Source organism: Ochotona princeps, chromosome X (genome assembly GCF_030435755.1).
Source record: "Ochotona princeps isolate mOchPri1 chromosome X, mOchPri1.hap1, whole genome shotgun sequence".
Classification (NCBI taxonomy): Eukaryota; Metazoa; Chordata; class Mammalia; order Lagomorpha; family Ochotonidae; genus Ochotona; species Ochotona princeps.
The window spans coordinates 31,469,171-31,492,058 of NC_080865.1; the positions used below are offsets into that span (position 1 = coordinate 31,469,171).

Genomic DNA, 22,888 nt, shown 5'->3' on the forward strand with positions numbered 1-22,888 from the left:
TAATTACCAACGTACATTCTCAATGCAGAACTACAGACTTCCATACCACATACTGTCCAGCAAACTCCACAATGTTAGAGAAACAAATGCATTATGAGACTGGTTACAGAAAGGCCTACTATTTATTTCTAGTAAAAACACTGTAAACATAAGTATTTCAAGAACTCCAGTTGATTTACTCACCTTTTCAAAGTGATGAATTGCAAGCCAAATCTCTCCTTGTGCATTGAAAACACAGCCAAGATTACTCCAAGCTACTGCAAAGTTCGGTTGCGTCTCAATTGCTTTCAAATAACAGGCCTTAGAGGAGTTAATGAAAGAAGATGGGAAGGGAAGGAGGTAAAGGGAAAGGGGAAAATTTGTAAAGGGGAAAAAAAAAAGATTGGGGAGGGGGAAAGAAGGTGATATCATTATTCCTTCTCTGACCAATCAAAAGTGACCCTGCAGCATAGGCTCGCTTGCGCCAAAACTAATGCGCTGCCGCAGCTGGCTGCTCCTGCGCCTGCGCCACCAGAACCCAAGTGCAAACCACCATGTTCAGTTCTGCCAAGCAATTTTCAATGGTAACCACCTAAGGGTTCCTAGAGGTCTTCAAGTGACAGCTAGAGGGCGCCATTCTAGTCCAAGTTTTCCTATCCCCTCCATTTCCTAAAGTGTGCTCTACTACGTATCACCAGGGAAAAAAAGGATTTCATGAGCAAATAACTTAGGAAAACTGACAACAGGGTTCTTTGCTAAACATCTTCCCTAAGCCTTGACCAATATTACAAGATTCCCTAAATTCACTTGACCATGGAACTCTTCTTTCATTGCGCATTCACACTCAGCGACAGCATTCCTCACTAACATCAGAACTGTGCTACATCTTCGTGCTAGTCTAAAGGAAGACTACTCTGTTATGTTGTCCTGATGCCCTGGCTGCAGAGGAGGACTGAAGCTGAAACCTCACATGACAGGACTGCACCTAGGTTGAGGTCCCTGTAATGCGAGCGCAAACATCGCCTGCGCAACCTAACAGCATCGCACTGCGCAATCGCTGCGAACTGCTGCGCTACATAGAACACCCCTAGACGCAGCAAACGGCCAACCAGATCCATTAATCTACTAGACAGGCCCACAGAGAATATTTGTTTAATGAGATTAGTTGGACTCAAGGTATGTTAAAACCCAATTTTATCCAAAACGGCTACAGAATAGGACTGAGGGAGCCAGTCAATCAGATTGCTCATCTAGTCAACCGTTCACAGGGGCTCATTCGCACGCAATGCGCATTAACGCTGCGCAGCCTTTGCGCTACTGCAGGGTCACAGCGCATCATCAGAAGAGCAGAATGCTGCAATCCAAACAAAGAAGAAAAAAGGAAAAAAAAATGAACAACAAGAAGAGTTAGAAGCTTTTTACTAGTAAATTATCTAATAATTTTAATATCTTAATTAACTTTTACTTATTTTTGACAGAATTGTGGCTATAGAATAAAACATTCTCTTACATAACTTGCTTGTAAATAAAATCATTTTAAGCTGTTTCTGAAGCCACAAGACAGAAGATTCAGGCATGGAGGCAAATTGTTTTTGCTGTGGCAGTTACAAACCCGTTACCATATTTCTCATCATGTGACTTTTCGGTGCGTTCCTTGCTGGAAGAGGAGGAGGAGGTTGTGTGTCTGCCCTAGATCCAGGCCTCGAGCTCCCTTCAGCGAGGCACCTTACGCATGGAATAGGAGGTTTCACCCACCTGAAACCTTCTAAATACAATATCAATGGTGAAAAACCAAAAACAAGAGAGAAAATAAAAACAAGATCATTAGTAAAAGTTCAACAAAGCAATTGAAATTCTTTGGATGTCTATTACATATGGGAATGAGGACAGTCTCAAGTCTGTAACATGGGAAACATGCAGAAGGGAGAGGGTTAATCAGGGCTATTGCATACAGCAGGGATTTTTGCTGGAAGAAAGGCTCTTCATTTACGACAAAGACAACTTAATTTTGCTTCCATCTACTAGGAATATGCTGGCTTGAATTTTCAAATGCACTGATTACAAAAGAAATACATTGCGTTTCACTCAAGAGTATTTTCTTGTTTACTAAATTCTTACAAAAAAAAAAAAAAAAAACCAGAGTAACATTTTTCAAACTAGGTGTCTCCAGAGCTCTGAAATAAAGAAGTCAGCAACCTAAGGCAGGCGCAAATGTCTCAGCCTAAACCCATCTCTAAAGCTGCGGTGAAGTGCAATTCATGTTAGCTGTCCGCTTGGTGGGATAACAATTAATAGGAGCTTATCAAATGTTTGTTCTATGAATTACCAATTAGATTTATCAGCTAAGATTGAAACAATTACAAGTCATTAGCTGGAAACCTACGTAAGGTTAACCCGATGTGTCAGCAGAATTTATGAGCTATGCACTGAAAACTAGTGCCTTTTAACATTAGCAGGTGTTGAAAAGCCTTCTCCCTCCCTGGACAGAGCAAACAGACAGCTACGCTGCGCATACACTCCACGTATTAGCATGCGCGTGGGGCTCAGAGCAACAGGTGGGAGTTTCAGAAGCATTCTGGTTTCTCCCCACTCCTCACCCCTGCAGCGCGGTTGCGTAAGGTGGCTTGTAACAAGACAACTGCATTTATAAATTTATTTTTAAATTATACCAAAAACTTTCATTAACCCAACCTGGTGTTCAAATTCATTATTTGGAAACACAGAATGCTAAAAGCCACCTTTCCACTTTGGCAAGTTTTCTTTCGATCAGTCCATTTCCCAAACAAACCAGCTTTGTCCTTCCGACTTTTGGTTTTGAAGGAGGTGGGGTGGGGAGGAATAAAAGGAGGAAGTGAGGAAGAAAAGAAAGTAGACAACCAGAATTTGAAAAGGGGGGGGGGGGAAGAAACTTGGGAAAGGAGTGAGGATAAAGGGCAGGATTGTCCAATTGTCAATTTATAATCATTTTTAACAGCCTTTCTTCCACTGTAAAAAGGGTGAGGAAGATGAAGGGAGGAAGGTTAAATAAGAATTTTAAATGCCAGTATTACAGGGTAACATTTGGATGAAATTCTTCTCCACTTACAAGCCACAAAGGACTTAGAAGAGCAGCATTTTCAATGGCACCTGCATCATATAGGAGTCTTGAGCCAAACCACAGGCGCTCTGCTTGTCACCAGCAGGCAAGCCTCAGATTTGAAGGAATGTTATTTATTCCCACATAAGATCATGACGGAGCCCATAGTTATAAAGTTGATCTAGCTCAGCAGAAAGGCTCCACAACGTTCAGGGTCTTGCTTTACCCCCAGATTTAGAACAGGTACGCCAAAGGCTGGCCCTGCTCTGGTCTGAGGCGAGTCATGCTGTCAGTTTTCCTCAGTTTCATAGGACTGTTTTGTGAAGACAGCTCAATGAAGAGTTGAAGACTTGGCAAAAAGTACAAGTTTTCGTAACACTGATGTTTATGTGTGTTCTATCAAACACCTACCTTGGCTTCTTCCAAGCGACCCAGGGCTTTGAGCAGGTTCCCCAGGTCACTGCGAACACAGTACAAATCCTAGAAGCCCAGAGACACACCATCATTAATTATACTCTGCTTCGTGGTTCAAATGATCTTGAAATCACTTTTATGGCTCTGGCTCCTCCACAATTTTCTTCTTTCAACTAAAAACACTGTCTGACAAGCCACAACGTTGTATCCGTAATTCCAAATCCCAAAATGTGACAAATACCCATGTGTTGGTTAAACTGAATCTGAACGGACATGAAGCTATTGACAGAATGTGCATAACTCATGTAGTATAAATACTTCCTCCTTTTGCAACAAATTTACATAAATACTTAATCTATGCATTTATTTTTATATATATTATATATGTGTTTCTTTCAACATAATATATATATATAGTGTTTTACTGTAAGGTACTGCTCCAGACCTGATGAAATTTTACATATGGGGCCCGGCAGCGTGGCCCAGTGGCTAAAGTCCTTGTCTTGAACGCGCCAGGATCCCATATGGACGCTGGTTCTAATCCCGGCAGCTCCACTTCCCATCCAGCTCCCTGCTTGTGGCCTGGGAAAGCAGTCGAGGATAGCCCAATGCTTTGGGACCCTGCACCTGCGTAGGAGACCCAGAAGAGGTTCCTGGTTCCCGGCTTCGGATTGTCACAGCACCAGCCGTTGCGGCTCACTTGGGGAGTGAATCATCGGACGGAAGATCTTCCTCTCTGTCTCTCCTCCTCTCTGTATATCTGACTTGGCAATAAAAATAAATAAATCTTTAAAAAAAAAAGAAATTTTACATATGGTACATTCAGCTTTCTAAAATCTGAAAAGATTAAAATGGTGAAATGCATTTGACTCTACCAGATCCAGACAAAAAGACTCTAGAACCTTATTCAAGTGCTCTCCCATCTCCAAATGTCAGCAGTGCTTTAAAAAAAAGCCATCAAAGGGCCCGGCGGCGTGGCCTAGCGGCTAAAGTCCTCGCCTTGAAAGCCCCGGGATCCCATATGGACGCCGGTTCTAATCCCGGCAGCTCCACTTCCTATCCAGCTCCCTGCTTGTGGCCTGGGAAAGCAGTCGAGGACAGCCCAATGCTTTGGGACCCTGCACCCGCGTGGGAGACCCGGAAGAGGTTCCTGGTTCCCGGCTTCGGATCGGTGCAGCACCGGCCCGTTGCAGCAGCTTGGGGAGTGAATCATCGGATGGAAGATCTTCCCCTCTGTCTCTCCTCCTCTCTGTATATCTGACTTTGTAATAAAAAAATAAATAAATCTTTAAAAAAAAAAAAAAGATCGGTCTCAACTGGAACTTTAAAAAAAAAAAAAAGCCATCAAACATTCGTTCAACTGTTTTATTCAAGGTTATGATGAATCACTCCTGTAACAAGGACTGAAAATTTTCCACAGCTGAAAAACACAGTACTCCATTTAGCATGTGATTACCTATGAGCAAACCTTCCCTTAGGCTGCCTTGACTTCATTTCACATGTAGGCTGAAGGATTACCATCCAACCAAAGCCTCAATCCTGGCACCTGCCACTAGATTATGCATTAGTATTAAGTACCATTAGAGTGGAGTGGGTGAATAATGAAAAGCAGTTGACTCTGCTTCTTATTAGCAGCTCAATTGTGCTGCTAGTCATCTGACTCGCCAGTATGTTCATCAGTGTGAGACACTCGTCAGAACAGCAAGCTCAGATTTTATTTGCCCTAGTTTGGCTTTGTCAGTAGAATGTATCAGTCAACAAGCAAAGATAATGGCAATTGGAAGCATGCTTATCATTCCAAACTGCTCTGCGGGTGAAAGTCTTAAATTAAGTCCTAGAAAGTGAAATTTTGTCAAATGTGCCAAAGAATCCTCATGTATATTATTCTCCCTGCCACTGTATTATGGTTTCCAGAATCAGTTGATTAATTTTACTAATTAACTTTTGTGGTTATATATTGTCATCCATTATGTGAACCCAAAAGTCAGCCAACGAAATACAGACTGCCCACAAAACACTCATCGTGGGCCATACTAGGTCAGCTCCCTGACCTATCTGACTCAGTACTGTCCCTCAAACAATTACTAATGTTTTGGGAAAGTATGGTTGTCTTATTCTAATCCTCAAGACATCATCATAAGTACCACTAATATCACAGACTTACCTGTCTTTGAATCAATCTAATAAGCACTTTTACTAAATTTGTTTACTTGAAAGGCAGAGACAAGAAATAGAACTCTCTCATCTACTGTTTCTGGCCCCAAATGTCCCCCTAAAGTCCAGGCAATGCCGGACAGAAGTCAGAGGCTGAGAACTCAATCCAAGTATCCTACTTAGGGGGACAGGGACTCACATCAGCAAGAAGCCAGAATAGGTGGCACAGCTGGACCTTGAACCCGTACACTCCAAATATTGGCTATCAAAATCCCAAGCAACTTCTTAACCACTACACCAAACACTTGTACCCTAGTAACTACTTAACAGCCCTACTTATATCTCAGATGTACTGAATTCTATAATCCATTCTTCTATGGCTTTTTCCCCCATAAACTTTCAAGGTTAGCCTTCTGTTTTGGCAGGCTGGCTGAATAATGCAATCTACTACCTGATAATTACAGTTTATCTTTGGACTTTTACCAACTGCTATGTCTTTTCTGAGCCATAATCATCACAAGTCTTGCAATAACTCTCCAACAATGACCGTAATTGGCTATACATTTCAGCCAACTGTTGCATAATTTTACCCTCTAGTTTCCATAGGCTTTTTAATGGATACCATCCAAGTCCTGACAGAGGTATCTATCTATATTTAGTTATATCATCTAGGTCTATTATGGTATAATAAATCAAGTTAACCAAATACACACAGTTAAAATACAAGGACATTACCATTCTCCCACTGTCCGTAGAACGCATCAGTTAACAAGCGGAGATGTGGGGCACAGTGAGTTTAGCTGCGTCTAATAATGCCAGCATCCCGTATGGGCAAAAGTTAATGTCCCAGCTGCTCCACTTCTGATCCATCTCCCTGCTAAAGTGCTTTGGGAAATGGTGGAGGACAGCCAGCCCAAGTGCTTGGGCCTCTACAACTAACTGGGAGCACTGAAGTTCTTGTCTTTGGCCCAGTCCAGCCCTGATCCCATTGTGACCATTTAAGTATTTGGGGAAGCAGCAGAAAGAAGATTGCCCCCACAACCCTCCACCTGTAACTCTGCCGTTCAAATAAATCTTTAAAAAGTGTTAAGTCGGGCCCGGCGGCGTGGCCTAGCGGCTCAAGTCCTCGCCTTGAAAGCACCGGGATCCCATGTGGGCGCCGGTTCTAATCCCGGCAGCTCCACTTCCCATCCAGCTCCCTGCTTGTGGCCTGGGAAAGCAGTTGAGGACGGCCCAATGCATTGGGACCCTGCACCCGCATGGGAGACCCAGAAGAGGTTCCTGGTTCCCGGCTTCAAATCGGCAACAGCACTGGCCATTGCACTCACTTGGGGAGTGAAACATCAGGTGGAAGATCTTCTTCTCTGTCTCTCCTCCTCTCTGTATATCTGACTTTGTAATAAAAATAAATAAATCTTAAAAAAAAAGTCTAAGTCATTAGCCCGGTGCAGTAGCCTAGTAGCTAAAGTGCTCGCCTTGCATGTGCAGGGATCCCATATGGGCACTGGTTCTAATCCCGGCAGCCCTGCTTCCCATCCAGCTCCCTGCTTGTGGCCTGGGAACTCAGTCAAAGATGGCCCAAAGCCTTAAGACCCTGCACCCCCATGGGTGACCAAGAAAAAGCTCCTGGCTCCAAGCTTCAGATCTGCTCAGCTGCAGCCATTGTGGCACTTGGCGAATGAACCAGCAGACGGAAGATCTGTCTTTCCTTGTCTCTGTAAATCTGCCTTTCCAAGAAGAATAAATAAATCTTAAAAAAAAAAAGCTAGGATATCTGTTCAATCAAAACTATACCTGCTAAAATAATATTTCTCAAGTCTAGCCCATTCTAGCCATCCCAATACCTTTCATGCCAACCTTTATCAATTCAACAATGTGCCTAGAATGCAGAAAACAATTCTGAGCCCTCCTTATTTAAGGGGCTTACAATATATTTGGAAAAATAAGGCACACATAATAAACACCCACCTAGTGTTTGAAAATTTTAGTGAAAAAATGAGCACAAAGGAGAAGTTTAAGCTGGCTCATGGGAAGCGGGGCCGCCGGGATTAGAACCGGCGCCCATATGGGATCCCAGCGCGGTCAAGGCGAGGACTTAAGCTGCTAGGCCACAGCGCCGGGCCCTAAGCTGGCTCATGAGGTTGAATATGGTATTCATTGAGGAGGGCCTTGTAAATAGGGGAAACAGTAAGGAGCTGAAATTAAGCAAAATTTTCTTACACACCCATCCTTCCTAAAATAACATGTTTCCTGCTTTTCCTCCTGGAATTCCCCTCCTGCTGCCACATCTACACTATACATACATATGACGTAAAACCAGGTTGCTGAAAACCTGCAGTTCTCAACTGCCTCTCAAATTCAGACTCCTCAGCCTTTCTAGTCTTTCTAAATCTTCCAACTGACTCCCTGCTACACTCATCCCTTGTTACTACTTGACTCACCACTTCAGCCGAGGAAGTCTACTTGTTATTTACCTTCCTACATAATGCTTAGGTTATAAGCACCCACTCGAGGAAATCTTCTGATTAACACTCTCCAACAATAATCATCTGAGGAACTTAGGCCTTTTTTTCCTTTACAGGTCAAGTCCTGTCTCATAACCCAAAACTTCACCCAACATGCCTCCCCAGTTTCTAACAAAGCACTCTCATTTTATTTCACAAAGTAAATAGGGAAATATTTAAATCTGACATTTACAAGGCAACCTTAACAAAAAGCAAATAGAGAGGAAAGAAATGCATGGTTCTGTACAGTTCAGCTATCCTACTTAAGTGAGGCTCACAACAGTAACAATTTAACAGTAACACATGATGGGGAGCCTAGTAGCAGTGCAGGAGTGCGATGGCTTAACATCCTGTAGATTCACAAAACAGAGCTGTTCTAGGTAAGACAATTTTCTCCTCTTCACAGAGGAATTTCTGAGCATGGGCAATTATAGTGAGCCATCATGTGAAAGAATACCAGCAGCAACATCTTCAAACAGATTTTTAGCAATAGTATTAAATCCTTCAAAGTTAGAGGAGGCAATACAGAATGGAGCAACATGAATCCGCTCTATGTCTAGAGGTAATTTCTAGAATCAAGTCACAGGGAATAAATTTTACATAAACCTACTAACTTAAATACTACCTTAACATTTCACTTTTTTTTTTTATTGTTGCAAAGCCAAAACTATGAGTTGATTTTTCACAGAAAGCCAACTACATCTAGGATTCAGGGCCATGGTACATGATGCCCATGTAAAGAACAGATTCAAGATTCCATCAGTATTGAATTGACAACCAGCATTTGGTAATAAGTCAAAGCCAAACTAAATAAATTAAAACACGATCTGTATGGTGTAAGTAGGGGAAATTAAGGACACGTGAACAATTCTATCTTTCTCTTACTGGTAAAAAGAGAAAAATGAAGCAGCACATTAAACACAGAACCAGGTGGGACCACATGGCTGTTCAATGCCTTCAAGAAGTAATTTCCTTGCAAAGAGGGAATCTCAACTGAACTTGAACTGTGGTTATGCAACAAGGTGGAGGAATCCACCATGGTGGGAGGGTTTGGGGAGGGGTGGGGAGAATCCCAGTATCTATGAAACTGTGTCACATAATACAATGTAATTAATGAATAAATTAAAAAAAAAAGAAGTAATTCAAATTTTAGTACTGTATATCACTCCTCCAGCAGGGCACAATTATCAGCTTCCTGTTCATAGGTTAGGTATTAAATAACATGGTTCTGCCTCCCACTTTCATTTTCTCTTAACATAGCCCTATGGTCTGGTATACTGTCAGCAGCAATGACTGCTCTGGTATACATATAGGCAACTGAGAATCTGAACCAAGGGGACCAGAGCTAAAGCAGGTCAGGACCACCGTTTGGTAAGTGTCTCCTCCTACCAAAGGACATTCACAGTGAGCAATTGAAGATGAAAGCAGCCCTGATTAACAAAGGGAAAAAACTTACTATGACAACTGGGTGCACACACGTGAACGTCGAGTCTTGGCAACAGGGTCCAAGCCCCAACAGCAGCACATACAAGATTCTCTAGAACTCTCTGTGGGTAACTCACTAAACAGTACCACAATAAAAATTAGAGAAGTCACTCAAATTTGAGTATCTCTGAAAGGACACCTGAGAAATTAGTTTCACTGGCTACCAGGAAAGCTAACTTGTGACTTTTCACTATAGTCACACAAAAACCCAGGGATAAAAAAGATAAACTTTTAAGCTCTCATAAGTAACTGAAAAATAATTGCTAATAGATGTCATAATGAAAAGTGACTTTGAAGCTTTAAGCAAGTGACTAAGTTTCTAGCTTCCTAACCTCTAATGTGGGGCACTGAAGGACAGCAGGATATGATGACCAACTTTCAAACTGCACTCAAGAACTGTCTTTTTGAAGCTAGGTGCCCTCTGGACACAATATGCCTTTTTATTCATATTTTTGCCATTTCAAAAAATACCTTCATTTTCTTCGAAGGTATTCAGGTTAAGGTTCACCAGTACTTGTCAGGTGCTCCCCAAAGTTACATGCTCTGACTCCTAATTCTCTCAAAACAAGAACTCACAAAGACATCGGAAATAACCCCACCTACCAACTTGAAGGATCACTGTGAGGATTTAGCACCAACCATCTGAAGTGGTTAACGCAATGTCTGAGAGCACAGTACACTTTCAATAGGTGGTAGCTATAGTAGTGAATAGGACCTATTAACCATTTCCAGAGAGGTCACAAAACTGAATGCTGACAAAGCTTAAGAATCAATTTTTCTGCTCTTTCTGGATTCCTTAGAGCCCTCACTACCTCTTACGTTTACTTACCTTCTCTGCATTAAATTTCTGAGGACAAGTCTTATGTTTTTACATCTTTCACAGACCCTAACATGGTATGAATTTAATCTCTGCCAACTGAGACTCACTGCCCACAGCACATCTGCATCTTAGGGAAAAAAACCTTGAAGAAACAGTCCAAGTCTGATGTGGACAGTGCCACTTCTAATTATGTTGAGAAAAAGTCACGTCTAAGTGAACAGGATGCTGAGGAACAAATTTTGAGCCTAGTTTTTGTGTCACTAATCCATATAGTGGCACCTAACAATTTTATATTACAGATTAAAATCCTTTACCCATCACTCCATAAGAATCAATTAACTGCTAGAAGCATCTACCAGAACTTACGCAAATTTAATCACAACAGCCCAAAGAAGCAAAGCCACATACCATTACTTCATGGGCATTATAGAAAAAATTGAGGCAGGGGACTAGAAGCAGTTAGCAAGCCTAGTGATTAAAGACACCCTCATCCTACATTGGAATGCCTGGATTCAATTCCTGGCTCAAGCCCCCGATTCCAGCTTCCCATTAATCTAGACCCTGGAAGGCAGCAGCAATGGCCCAAGTAATGGGGGATCTTGCTACTCACACAGGAAACCTAGATTCAGTTCCTAGCTCCTGGTTCTGAGGGAAGCATGCCCAAGTCTACTTGCTCTCTGCCTCACAAAAAAATGCTTTTAATTTATTCATTTGAAAGGCAGAGTTACAGAGAAAGGGAAAGACAGACTCATCTTTTATCTGCTGGTTCACTCCCCAAATGGCAACAGCAGCCTGGGCCAGGGCGAAGCCAGGAGCATGGAACTCCATCTGGAATTTCCACATGGGTGAAGGGGCACTTGGCCCATTTTCTGCTACCTTCCCAGATGCATTTAGCAGGGAGCTGGATCGAAAGTGGGATGACCACAACTGGAACCAGTACTTGCTCATACGGATGTCACTGTTGCATGCGGCAGCCTAACCCCCTGCACCACAACACCAGCCCCAAATAAAATATTTTAAGAGGCTGATGTAGAATTTCATACAACAATGGTAACAGGGTTTTTTTTTTTAATAAAACTTTCAATAGAAAAAGGATCTTTTTGGCATAAGTTAGACCAGGTCAAAAGAAGTTCACCATTTGAAATCTATAAACATTTTTAAACTTTTTGACTTTATTCCACGCAAAAACCTCTTAGCATTCAACTGTTTCTGGGTGTCTGTAAAGGGAAAATAACCATTAAAATTTTACTCACAGGATTGTACTGAAGAGCAGAGACGTAAGCTTGTACTGCCCCTTCCATGTCGCCTGCTGCTACTAATGCGGCTGCCAAGTTAATATAACCATCGATGAAATCAGGTTTGAGACGCAATGCATGTCGATAATGCTCAATTGCCTCCTGTAACTGCCCTCTTTCCTTGTACACGTTTCCCAAATTTGAATAGGCTTCTGCTAGAAGAGGGTTCTGTTTAATTGCCAGAGTGCTAAAGTGAGCAGATCTGGAAAGGGGAAAAAGTGTTGCTCCATGAGTATGCTTGTTCTATGTTGAAAAGAAGGTATAGCCCGTATGTAACTTAAACAGTTTCTGAAGATACCAAGCTATTGGTAATTAAGTAACATTATCTTTTAACTAACACATAGTAGGAAAAATTCACGGACATTAAAGTGTTTCAAAACTGGAAGTACTCCAGATTTCAAATTGGAAAGCTTTCTGAGATAAAATTCATACAAGTCTTATTATCAACTGCCACATTGTAACTGATGATCATAAAGATCAAGAATAAAACGTTATGTGCATTAGTCCCATTTTCCATTTGATTCCATATGATTTAATGATGCACATCTTCAAATGTCTAAATACACGAGAATGACAATTTATTAAAAGGACAAGAACAAATTCTTCCCTTTTGAGAAGCTCAAAGCAGCCTGTCTAAATTTAATGACAGCATTCGCAATGTGAAGCACATATACACTGCCTACCACAACTGACATATCATTTCTGAGTATCTCAGTCCCTAAAGCTGACAAGTCTTACAGAGACTGGATACTCAGATGTACACTAAAAAGAATTCATTAGCAGAACAGAGTTAAGCAGCAGAGCCAGGTAGAGAAAAAAAAAAATCCAGAAAACATCTGTAGTCACATTGGCAATATAACCACGAAAGCAGGGAGAAAAACTGGCAGCTGGGTACGTCACAAGTCAGAAAGAAAACAGATGTGTGTTGGTGGCTTAGCCAATACCCCGTAATAGAAAAATTCCAAGTTCAAATATTTAGATACCATTTTTAAGCTCAGCACCCAGAGGCAACAATCACCAGCAGGTACCCCCACATCTCCTACCTGTCCAGCCTTCGACACTGGAAGTGTATAGATGAAAGTAATAAAAGCACACCAGTATTGTCTGGCTCTTGTCTCCAGAGCTGCATGCAGTGTCTCTCAGCTGCCTCAAAATCTCCTGCCTGATATTCTCGATGTGCCAACTCAGCTAACCCTTGGAAGGAAAGCATACGTTTCGTTGGTTCTGGAGAATCATCAAAACATTTGAGGGAAGGAGGGGGGAAAACAAAAAGTTAGAAATGCAAACAAAAAGATGTAAAAATATGGTATATTAAACTAAAAGATGAAAATGCTTGAAACTATGTAAAGCACTAGAGTGTTCTGCCCGTTATTTACAGCCCCAAGTTAACATCAGGTGCATAACTGGCATTTTTAGAATTCACCCACTACTCCTCAACAAGAATATTTACTTCCAAATAAGATTACATTGTATGACAAAAACATTTTGTGTTTTTAAATTATAAATCTAGAGAATCACTAAACATTATGCCGTACAACTCAGTTAACATCCGGGAACGGGAACAAATGTGAAGGCAAAGGTCACAAAGATTTAATAATGTCTGAATAACCTACTGGAAACCTAATACTTGGTCTCATGTTGCACATTCCATTTTTGTGGGACAGTATTGGTAACTATCTCTTAACCTGGGTGGGGACACCAAATATTTTTTACTCTTTAAGTTACATTGAGGTTTCTTTCACAATTGAGTATTTTAAAATATCAACACAATAAACAAGCCTAAGGGGTAAAAATGCACTGAAAGTCAAAGTGCTATTTTTAAAACATATGATAAACAAGATATATTCATTTGTCAAGAGCCAACATACTTAAAGGAATTATCAAACATTTTAAACAAAGTTTCAAGAATCTATAGGTCCTCTAGCATACAGAACTCACGAGGAGACTAGATTAGGTAAATCCCAGCTCTGCTAGTTTAGCAGAAACATTTTCCAAAGAGCTGTCACTGACTAAAGGTTAAGGCACTGCAAACAATCCTATATAAACCAAGCAGTCATCCACAACTGCAATGGTATAAAAAAATGAGAAAACGTGTAGATAAGGCACAACAGAATAAACAACAAACAAAAGCACTTTGCCGTGAAATTATTCAGATACAAAAAGGGTACATAACTAAAGCCTGGAGATAGGGGAAAAAAACTAAGGCTCAAGAGGAAATATTTTAAGCAGTAACACATTACTGAAGTTCAGTACAGCACTTTGAAATAAAGGGGTGGGATGGGAAACCATGGACAAATTACCAAATTCTACCAAGATCATAGTGACATGATTAAATTTGAGCTTTGCTCCCCCCTCCCCCATCATTAGGGCAGACAACAGTTCTGCACCGGGAAAGCTAGGTAAATTTCCTCTTGACAGCTGACCAAGAACAAAACAGCCTTGTGTCCAAATCTGGAAGAGGTTATGATCTCTTAGTAGAAATTAGGAAATTACATTTCAGAGCTCCATATTTCCTAGCTCACTTTCCAAGTCGCTCATTTTAACACTTGAAATAACTTCGTTCAATAAAGTGACACTCATGGAAAGAGTAAGCTAGAACAGAATCTATATACATATTATACATATATATGTTAATATGTGGGTGCAAGGAGAGCTAGGACTAATGAGTCCCACTCCCTACAATCCTGTGTAAGATACTACTGCAGATCACCCATCACTTTCTACACAATGACCACAACAGTAACTAAAACCCTTGATTCATCTCAACTGGGAAACAACCAAAAGAAATAACCTCGTGGGAAACCTTAGAAGCGCGTCCCAATTCTCCACCCTCTCGCGCCCCAAATAGCCTCAAAATGGAAAGGCAGCCGAAGGACACTCTTAAAATTTGGTTGTTCTCTTATTTTTAGCATCAAATGCTCGCAACTGTATTGTCTAAAAGGGCAACAGCGTTGTGGTCTGTGCAGCTACACTCCAGTTGCTTTACAAACTCTTCAAGCAGGAATGGAAACTTAAATATATACAAATATACACACCCTATGAATAAAGAGATACCGGGCTAGAGAATGGGAATGGAAGACCCAGAGGCGGCAGCGGCGGCGGCGGCGGCGGCGGCGGCGGCGGCGGAAGAATACATCGCGAAAGTAACACAAAGCGACAATTGGGCGGGCAGGGTGGTCAGCGCCAAAGCAACAGTACTGGGGTGGTTTCTCCCCCGAGGGTAGGAAGTGGCCCGTAAGGCTGGCAATCTTCTCGAAGCAAAGGGTGTGGTTCCGCACGGGCGGAGAGGGAACACCGGGTGGGAAAAAGCAGGCTGGGGGCAGCGGGTGGAAATTGGGCGATGGCAAAGGGAATCCCTGGAAATTTCCAACCGAAACTGGGACTGCTCAACCAAAAGAACACCGGAAAGGCGCTGCCCAACGGGGCGCTGCCCAATGCCTCCTTTCTGGGAGGTTACCAGTACCATAGTGACGAGCTTTTGCTGCTCCTTGGGTGATGCAAAGAGGGAATATGATTACAACGAAATTGCACCCCCGCCCTACACTGGAAAAGAACGAAATCAGGCTAAGCGGAAAGGGCTGGAGGAGGTGATGGAGAGGAAAAGACAGGGCGATGGCTGGAATTTGGGGAGAAACCCGTTGCAAAGCAGAGTGGAAGGGCAGGGATTCCAATGCAGTCCATTCCAAGACATTCTGAGCGCGCACGTGCGGGAGAAGTGTCCCGAGAGAGTAAAAGGCTAGGGCATTTCTGAGAACAAACAAATCAAAATAAGTAACGGCAAACAAGCACGAAAGAGAAAATATCTGAACAGACAACAGCAGAAAACCCGAGCAGATGTCAGCGGACTGCGAAAAGCTCAGCACTGCTACTGATGCAATGGGGATGATGAGAGGGGAGGGAGGGAGTGATGAGAGGAAGACGGTGGCGCGAGACCCCAAAGGGGAGTCTGACCAGGTAGACTAGGACACCGGTACCTGTGCTGTCGGCCACGTTGCCCACGGAAGACGCCATCTGGAGCTTCTTGAGCGAGCGCAAGAAGGGGGTAATTGACTCTCACTGCCGCCACTACGGGCAAGAATAGTTCTTAGAGGTAGTAATAAGAGGGCAGCAACCGTACCAGAATTTTTGGAAGGCTTAAGCGGTGGCGGCAGTTACGGACTTGGAACCTTAAGAACTCTGGTTGGCCGTCTACCTCTCACGGTCTTGAAATGGCGGCGACGGCTCCTTGGCCGAAACAACACGGGCCGGAACTACTTTCAGTTACAATCAAGTACCCGGCGGAGGAATCGCGTAACCAGCGCTACGAAGCCCAATGACTCCAATCAAAGTCACTTGCTCTCCTGTAGGCTTCCGCTCAGGGCTCATTGCGACAAACAGAATTGTGTCGACAGCGCATGCGAGCAACTCTGTCAACTGGGCACCCTGTTAGAGCCCTCGCTGGGACTAGAGTGTCCAGGTTTTCTTTTCCTTTTTTTTTTTTTCAAGAGTAAGGCGGAAGAGTGAAAAATATCCTCCATGTACTTACGGTTACATATTTGCCAAAGTAGTAAACGTTTGATACCTGGCCACATGTACTACATTTTAACAAAAATGCTAAAGGCATCTACAAAACTTTAAGTAACTTAGTCCATGCCAATAATAATAATAATAAAAGAGTTTACAAAGGTGCAGGTTCAGTTCTACAAGAAAATTCAACGTGGGAGAGAAGGGTTCAGAGGGTCAAATGAACGCGAACCCAGACATACTCTGGGTTCGTTTGACCACATAGCCCAAAATTTCAAAATCGTTTTCTTGTTCAGGGGAGTTCTGCCCACAGTAGTGGGGCAAATGCTTAATAACTCATGGACAAGATTAAGGTTTGCCCCCCAAAGGCAACCATAAAAATGCAAAACATGATTCATTTTCTTCCAAATCCGTGACTCTCCTCCAAGTTGTGACTTAATGTCCACCAATTAGCTCCCCAAATTGTCACAAGGCCATCACAGGGAGAATGGAGACAAGTGTATTCACCTGGCATCAGCATGAAGCACACAGCTAGACTGAGTCAGGAACTGCCTCCGCTTCCTTGAACAAATCGGTCTTTGCACTCTTCCCGCAGTTTTAGGTCCACTGTTCAGTTTGTCATATTGATATTAATTTATAACTTTTCTTCCAGAAAAGATTTATGAGAAATTATTACAAGCCGCTAGAGGCTATAAGTTGGATCTCTTAGCGTCTTTTTATTTCAAAAACTCCTGAGCTAAGAAAGCATTTCAGGAAATGTTTTTCAAAAAGTTTCGACACCCTAACCCTCTTGTCTGTATTATGTATATGTGTTGCCGAAGCGAGCACCCTTGTCAACATTTCAAAACATGGTAAAACCTCGAATTGTGCTTCATTTTCTTCTGAAGAGTCAGCAAACTTAATTATGAATGTGAGTACAGAGACAATTTGTGATAATTTCTTCTATCCTAAAATCGAGTCACCTCATGCAGTAAAAAAAAAAAAGAGACAATGTTCACTACACAAACTCTTCTGTAAATTGCAAACCCATCTCTTTGTATACATTCATTCGTTTGTGTAATTGGTGGACCCCCCTGCACTACTCCCCAGGACAAGGGCCCCATTTGTAGTAAAGAAACAGCTTTTCAGCTTTTCAAACATACTTCTCCAGATTCCACCAGCAGCTGTTTAGGTTTTACTGATTAGTGGGTGCTAGTTAATTAGGTAAAACTCTTCTTGTTAAATGCCAGGTCATGCTGCCGGTCAAGTAGGCTATTCGGCCCCATAGGTACTTATGGTTGAGAGTTGCTTATCCTGAGAGAAGAGTCACGACGCAATTTGCTTTTGTGACAAGCTGTGTGGTAGGGGGGCGGGGAGGAGAGCTCACAGGGGCTCCATAAAGAAAGCCCTTTGCTGGAGTCGCAAGAATCCCACTGCAGACCTTCCAGGAATAGCACCTGGATGGTATGGTTCCGTTTGAAAGACTTATTCATTAGGCAAGCAGACCTTCTCAATCAAGTAACAACACTCCTTAGAATCTCTGTACAAGGCACTGTGGGAGACATAAAAATAAACAAGATCCCAGCTTTCATAAAACTTGAACCCCAGTTAGGTAGACACAAAAAGCCACTAGAGAACAACACAGAAGAATATTGTTTAGGTGATAAACTCCAGTGGCCTATAAATATATGAAGCAGGAAAAATCACTTCTGGCAGGAGGACGGTGATGAAGGCTTCTTTTGGGCATTGAATGAAGCGCTTGTGTGTTTCTTCTCTTTTGCATTGATTTCTGATTATTTTTTTTCTTCTCTCCCATTTATGGGCAGCAATACCAAATTTAAATCATCTGTAAAGAAATCAACCCCAATCCCAGACTTTGCCTCCCCCATAGTCCCTTTAACGTTGGGTAACAAATTACCACAGCTGTAGCCCTTCAAACATCACCCATTTCGGAGCACTAGCAGCACAAGGAACCTTCTCTGGCCGCTGCTGCCACTGGAAAACGGATCCAGAGGTTAAACGGAAATAAATGAGGGTATTAGAGTCGCAGGCTCTGCCATGTGTGGAGGTAGATAGTATTCACGGCCGAATTAATTCCCCTGGATTAGGCAGACAGTCACAATGAGGAAAATAAGTGTGAAAATCTTCCAGAAAGCTTTGAGCCCGAATAAGAGAAGAAACTGATTGCCTGATAGTACAACCACAATCACCAGTCAGTGAATTTCAAGACTATGATTCCTTATTAGGTAGCAGCACCAGTAACTGTGCGGGGTGGAAAAAAAAAGGTGGAAGAAGAAAGATCAAACACTTGAAAGCCTAATGGGTGCGCTGAAAAGGCAGCTCTTTGCAATACAAAAGCAGACCTGCAAGGGAAGCACGCCCTCTGGGAGTTTGACCGAAGGATGCCTTTTCCACTTTGGACCAGCAACACTCTTTAAAGATGTGCCTGTTCAAAGGCCACTAAACATCCACCTCCCTACGCAGTCATCTCAGTAATCCTACTCCTTGCCTGCAAATTGAGCAAACAGTTCGCCTATCACTGTGCAGGTGAAAGCCAAGGGCTTGGCTCGTTCTTCCAAGTCCAGCACCCAACAACGTTCCAAAAGATTTTCACTGACAAGCAGCAGCCTGAGGCTCAATGTAAAGGATAGATTCGTTAAGGAATTCAGAAGTGCAAAATAGAGGCTTGTAGCTTCGCGTCGATGACCGTGTGCCTGTAGTTCTTGAACTTGGCGCCTCAACGCTGATTTCCACGTTCTGTGCCCCGAGATGAAAAGCTGTATTCTGAGCCAGGATCTCGTGGCTATTGTCTAGACATCTGCTATTCTCCCATGGAAGTTTGTGCTGTTCCTTCTCAAGTGGAAGGCAACTCTTTCTTCATTTGGTGAGAATCTGGTAGAGCAGGAGCTGCTGGTTCACATCGGTTCCAAGGCCATCTGAGAATGGCTTGGTCATTGGCACCATAGGAGGCACACTGCAGAGCCCAAGAATGGGTCCTCATGATGTTCCTCCATTCTTGCCATCGCTACCTCCAATGCAGAATAATCAAATCCTGACTCTGCACCCAGGGTTACAAAAGTTTATGACCCTCTGTAAGGAAAGCGATGGTCCTGTGGCTGTGATGTCATATGAGCAGCTGAAAAAAAAAAAAGGCTTGCAAAATAGGGGTGCTGCTAGACACCAACCACACAGAGAGGCAGAAAGGAAGCAGCAAATATAGTAAATTGCTCCTTTTGTTGCTGTTCAAGATAGTCCTAATGATCACTACCTTTTTCAGCTTCAGCTCTCGCTCCCATGGCAAAACACTTCACACTAGAATTGAACACTCAAATGGTAGGTGTTGCTTTCCTAAACAACCAGATGTGGACGGGCAATTAACTGTTCTAATTGAACATTCAACCAGGGATTCTGAAAATGGAACCTTTTGTTTTTCGAGGTTTTGGTTGCCAGGATCTACTATTTACCACGTCAGAATGACCAACCCAGTATCACAATGTCTGCAGATTGATTTTTTTGCGGTACCTGGATCCTTTGTTTTGTATCAGCACACCAGGGGAGACTTACTTCAACAAACGTCCGACCTTTAGCCACCTACTCCCTCCAAAAACTAAAAGAAGGCTTATATACAAGAGCAGCTCTGCTGAAAGATTATCAACTTGTTTGTGGGGATGCAAAAGAGGTTGAAATAGGTTTTACAAATTTGTATCATTATCAACCTCTTCAGTCGTAACTGGCCCAATTTGCTGAAGGATGAGGAAGGCTGAGCAAGTTGTTTCAAGTTTGGTTCCCTAAAAAGGAAAGTCTTAAGGTTTTAGAAAGAATTCTTTCATATCTATGGGCAAAGTAATCACAGTGTGAGCTAGCAGATTCTCTTTAATCTGTCCTCGCTGTCCCTTTGCTGCTATCTGCTGAGATTTTTAGACAGAAAGTACATTCATGTGTATTCAACCAGAAGTAAAGTTGAACAAAACTTTTCGAATAAACATTGTTGGCTCTTTCAAGGGCCCCTTTTCAAAAGAGTTGAAGAATTATCATTGTGGGCTAAAACAAAATTGACATATACACCGAAAACAATTTTTAATCCTCTACTTTAGAAAGATTTAGAATTGTGCACTGACATTATCTTGAATAATAGAATACAGATCTGCAGCATGTCTTATAGAACACCCATTTCTAAATTGTTAAAATTCTGTACACTTTTTGGTGACAAATTCTGCTTTCATTTTCATATGTGGCTCGTCTATATTTAAACTGGATTTATGTTTTTCAATCTTAAGGAAGTGTCTGCTTCCAACTTAGACATTTTTTGTGTCATTAAACTCTGGTAAAAATTACCACAACATATAAAAACAACTATGACTATTTTTTTAAGGATTTATTTATTTTTATTGCAAAGTCACATATACAGAGAGGAGGAGAGACAGAGAGGAGGATCCTCTGTCCAACGGTTCACTCCCCAAGTGAGCGCAACGGCTAGAGCTGAGCCATTCTGAAGCCTGGAGCCAGGAGCTTCTTCCACAACTATGACTATTATCAAAGAAATACAAGGTAATCTTAGATTCTTAAGGGAACAATTCACTATTACTGATGCATTCTTTTAGTAAATATTTTACCTCAATCTCGTTAATCAGCTTTACCTTGGGTAAAACTTGGTTATACAATTAATTTTCACAAATGGATCAGATTCCTCTGCATCACTGAAGTTACATACTTGTTAAAATTTCTGGGCCCGGCACAGTAGCCTAGTGGCAAAAGTCCTCACCTTGCATGCACCAGGGTCCCATATGAGCACCAGTTCATATTCCCACCTGCTCCACTTCCCTGCCAGCTCCCTGCCTGTGCCTGGGAAAGCAGTAATGGATGACCTTGGGAAGCCTTGGGACTCTGCACCCACGTGGGAGACCTGGAAGAAGATCCTGGCTCCTACCTTTGGATGGGCTCAGCTCCAGCCATTATGGCCACTTGGGGAGTGAACCAGCAGCAGACAGATCTATCTTTCTCTCCTCTCTGTAAATCTGATCTGCCTTTCCAATAAAAATAAATGTGTTTTTTAAAACAACATAGTATATGTAACTTTGTGTTTTTTAAAATATCTATTTTATTGAAAACGTAGATTTACAGAGAGAAAGACAGACAAAAAGTCTTCCATCCACTGGTTCACACTGGGCCAATAACATAGATTTTTTTCCACTACTGTTTTTTTCTTTTAAGATTTATTTATTTTTATTACAAAGTCAGATATACAGAGAGGAGGAGAGACAGAGAGGAAGATCTTCCGTCCAATGATTCACTCCCCAAGTTAGCCGCAACGGCCGGTGCTGCGCTGGCCGGGAACCAGGAACTTCTTCCAGGTCTCCCACGCGGGTGCAGGGTCCCAAAGCTTTGGGCTGTCCTCGACTGCTTTCCCAGGCCACAAGCAGGGAGCTGGATGGGAAGTGGAGCTGCCGGGATTAGAACCAGCGCCCATATGGGATCCCAGTTTGTTCAAGGCAAGGACTTTAGCCGCTAGGCCATGCTGCCGGGCCCCACTACTGTTTTATATTGTAAAATCCAAGGTAACAAAATATTGCATAATCAGAGCCCTAAGTAAATCTTAAAATGTTTCAGTACACTAAATTTTAACAAAAGGAAATGTCTTGCTTATTGTTACAAAACTATCCCCTACTCTATATTTTAAAATATGAAAAACAAAATGCAGGGACAAGTACCACATAAAAGCAAACTACACAGAACCATGAATGAAACAGAATGTACTGCAAGCCAGAAGGTACATGTTACTTAACTAAAAACATGGCAATGTCCTTACAAATGGTAGGAAACCCTAATGTTAAAATGTTCTGTGTGAAATTTTTAAATAAGAGAACTGAATAATACATATTTTGGGAATACCATGTGATGTTCTAGTACATGCACATTGTAAGTTTACATAAAACTTGAGTTGGATTAAAAACAAAACACTGAAAAGAGAAAAACAAAACATTGTTTTGGAATTGAACATATATTTTTCTTTGATGTAGACACTATTAAATGTGCTATACTTAAATGCTGTGACCACAAGAAAAATAGTGGAAATTCTGGAATATGATGTAAGAAAAATTAAAGCCAAATCAGATATATGGGAATCAGTCTTAGTAGCATGTACATTATAGTTAAAAATAATCTTATTCATCTCTTATTGATTTGGCCAGGTCTCAAGTATTTTGGAATTATTAATCGTTTCTTCTCTGAATCAGTAGTCATGGGGAGAGCCTGGCATGATGTCTCAATTAGCTAATTCTCCACCCCCAAGTGACAAGATTCCATATGGACACTACTTTGTGTCACAGTTGTTGCACTTCCCTTCCATCTCCCTTGTGGCCTGGGAAAGCAAGAGGACGACCCAAAGCCTTGGGACACTGCACCCACATAGGAGACCCAGAAGAGGATCCTCACTCCTGGCTTAGGATGGGCTAAATTCTGGTCATTGTGGCCATTTGGAGAGTGAACCCAGGAATGGAAGGATCTTTCTCTTTGTGTCTCGTCTCCATAGATCTGCCTTTCCAAATCTTTAAAATCTTAAAAATATAAAGTAATGGGCCCGGCATGATAGCATTGTGGTTAAAGTCCTCGCCTTGCACGCACTGGGATCCCATATGGGAGCTGGTTCTAATCCCAGCAGTCCCACTTCCCATCCAGCTCC

At 42.2% G+C, this 22,888-nt stretch overlaps 1 protein-coding gene across 3 annotated transcripts in view; it reads right to left on the reverse strand.

The window, feature by feature from the left end:
* The window catches only part of OGT (O-linked N-acetylglucosamine (GlcNAc) transferase), a 47,761-nt gene extending 31,788 nt beyond the window's left edge, over positions 1–15,973 (reverse strand). Inside the window, exons 1-5 of one of the 3 annotated variants that reach the window (XM_058658989.1) lie at positions 15,845–15,973; positions 12,771–12,951; positions 11,686–11,929; positions 3,467–3,535; positions 184–300 (exon numbers count right to left, since the gene is read on the reverse strand). In XM_058658989.1, the coding sequence (XP_058514972.1) occupies positions 184–300; positions 3,467–3,535; positions 11,686–11,929; positions 12,771–12,937 (597 nt within the window). In that variant the 5' untranslated portion in view covers positions 12,938–12,951; positions 15,845–15,973. Of the gene's footprint in view, positions 1–183; positions 301–3,466; positions 3,536–11,685; positions 11,930–12,770; positions 12,952–15,701 lie in introns of all 3 variants that reach the window. The other 2 variants (XM_058658988.1, XM_058658987.1) reach the window with 2 other exon arrangements.
* Between the last annotated feature and the right edge of the window lie 6,915 nt (positions 15,974–22,888).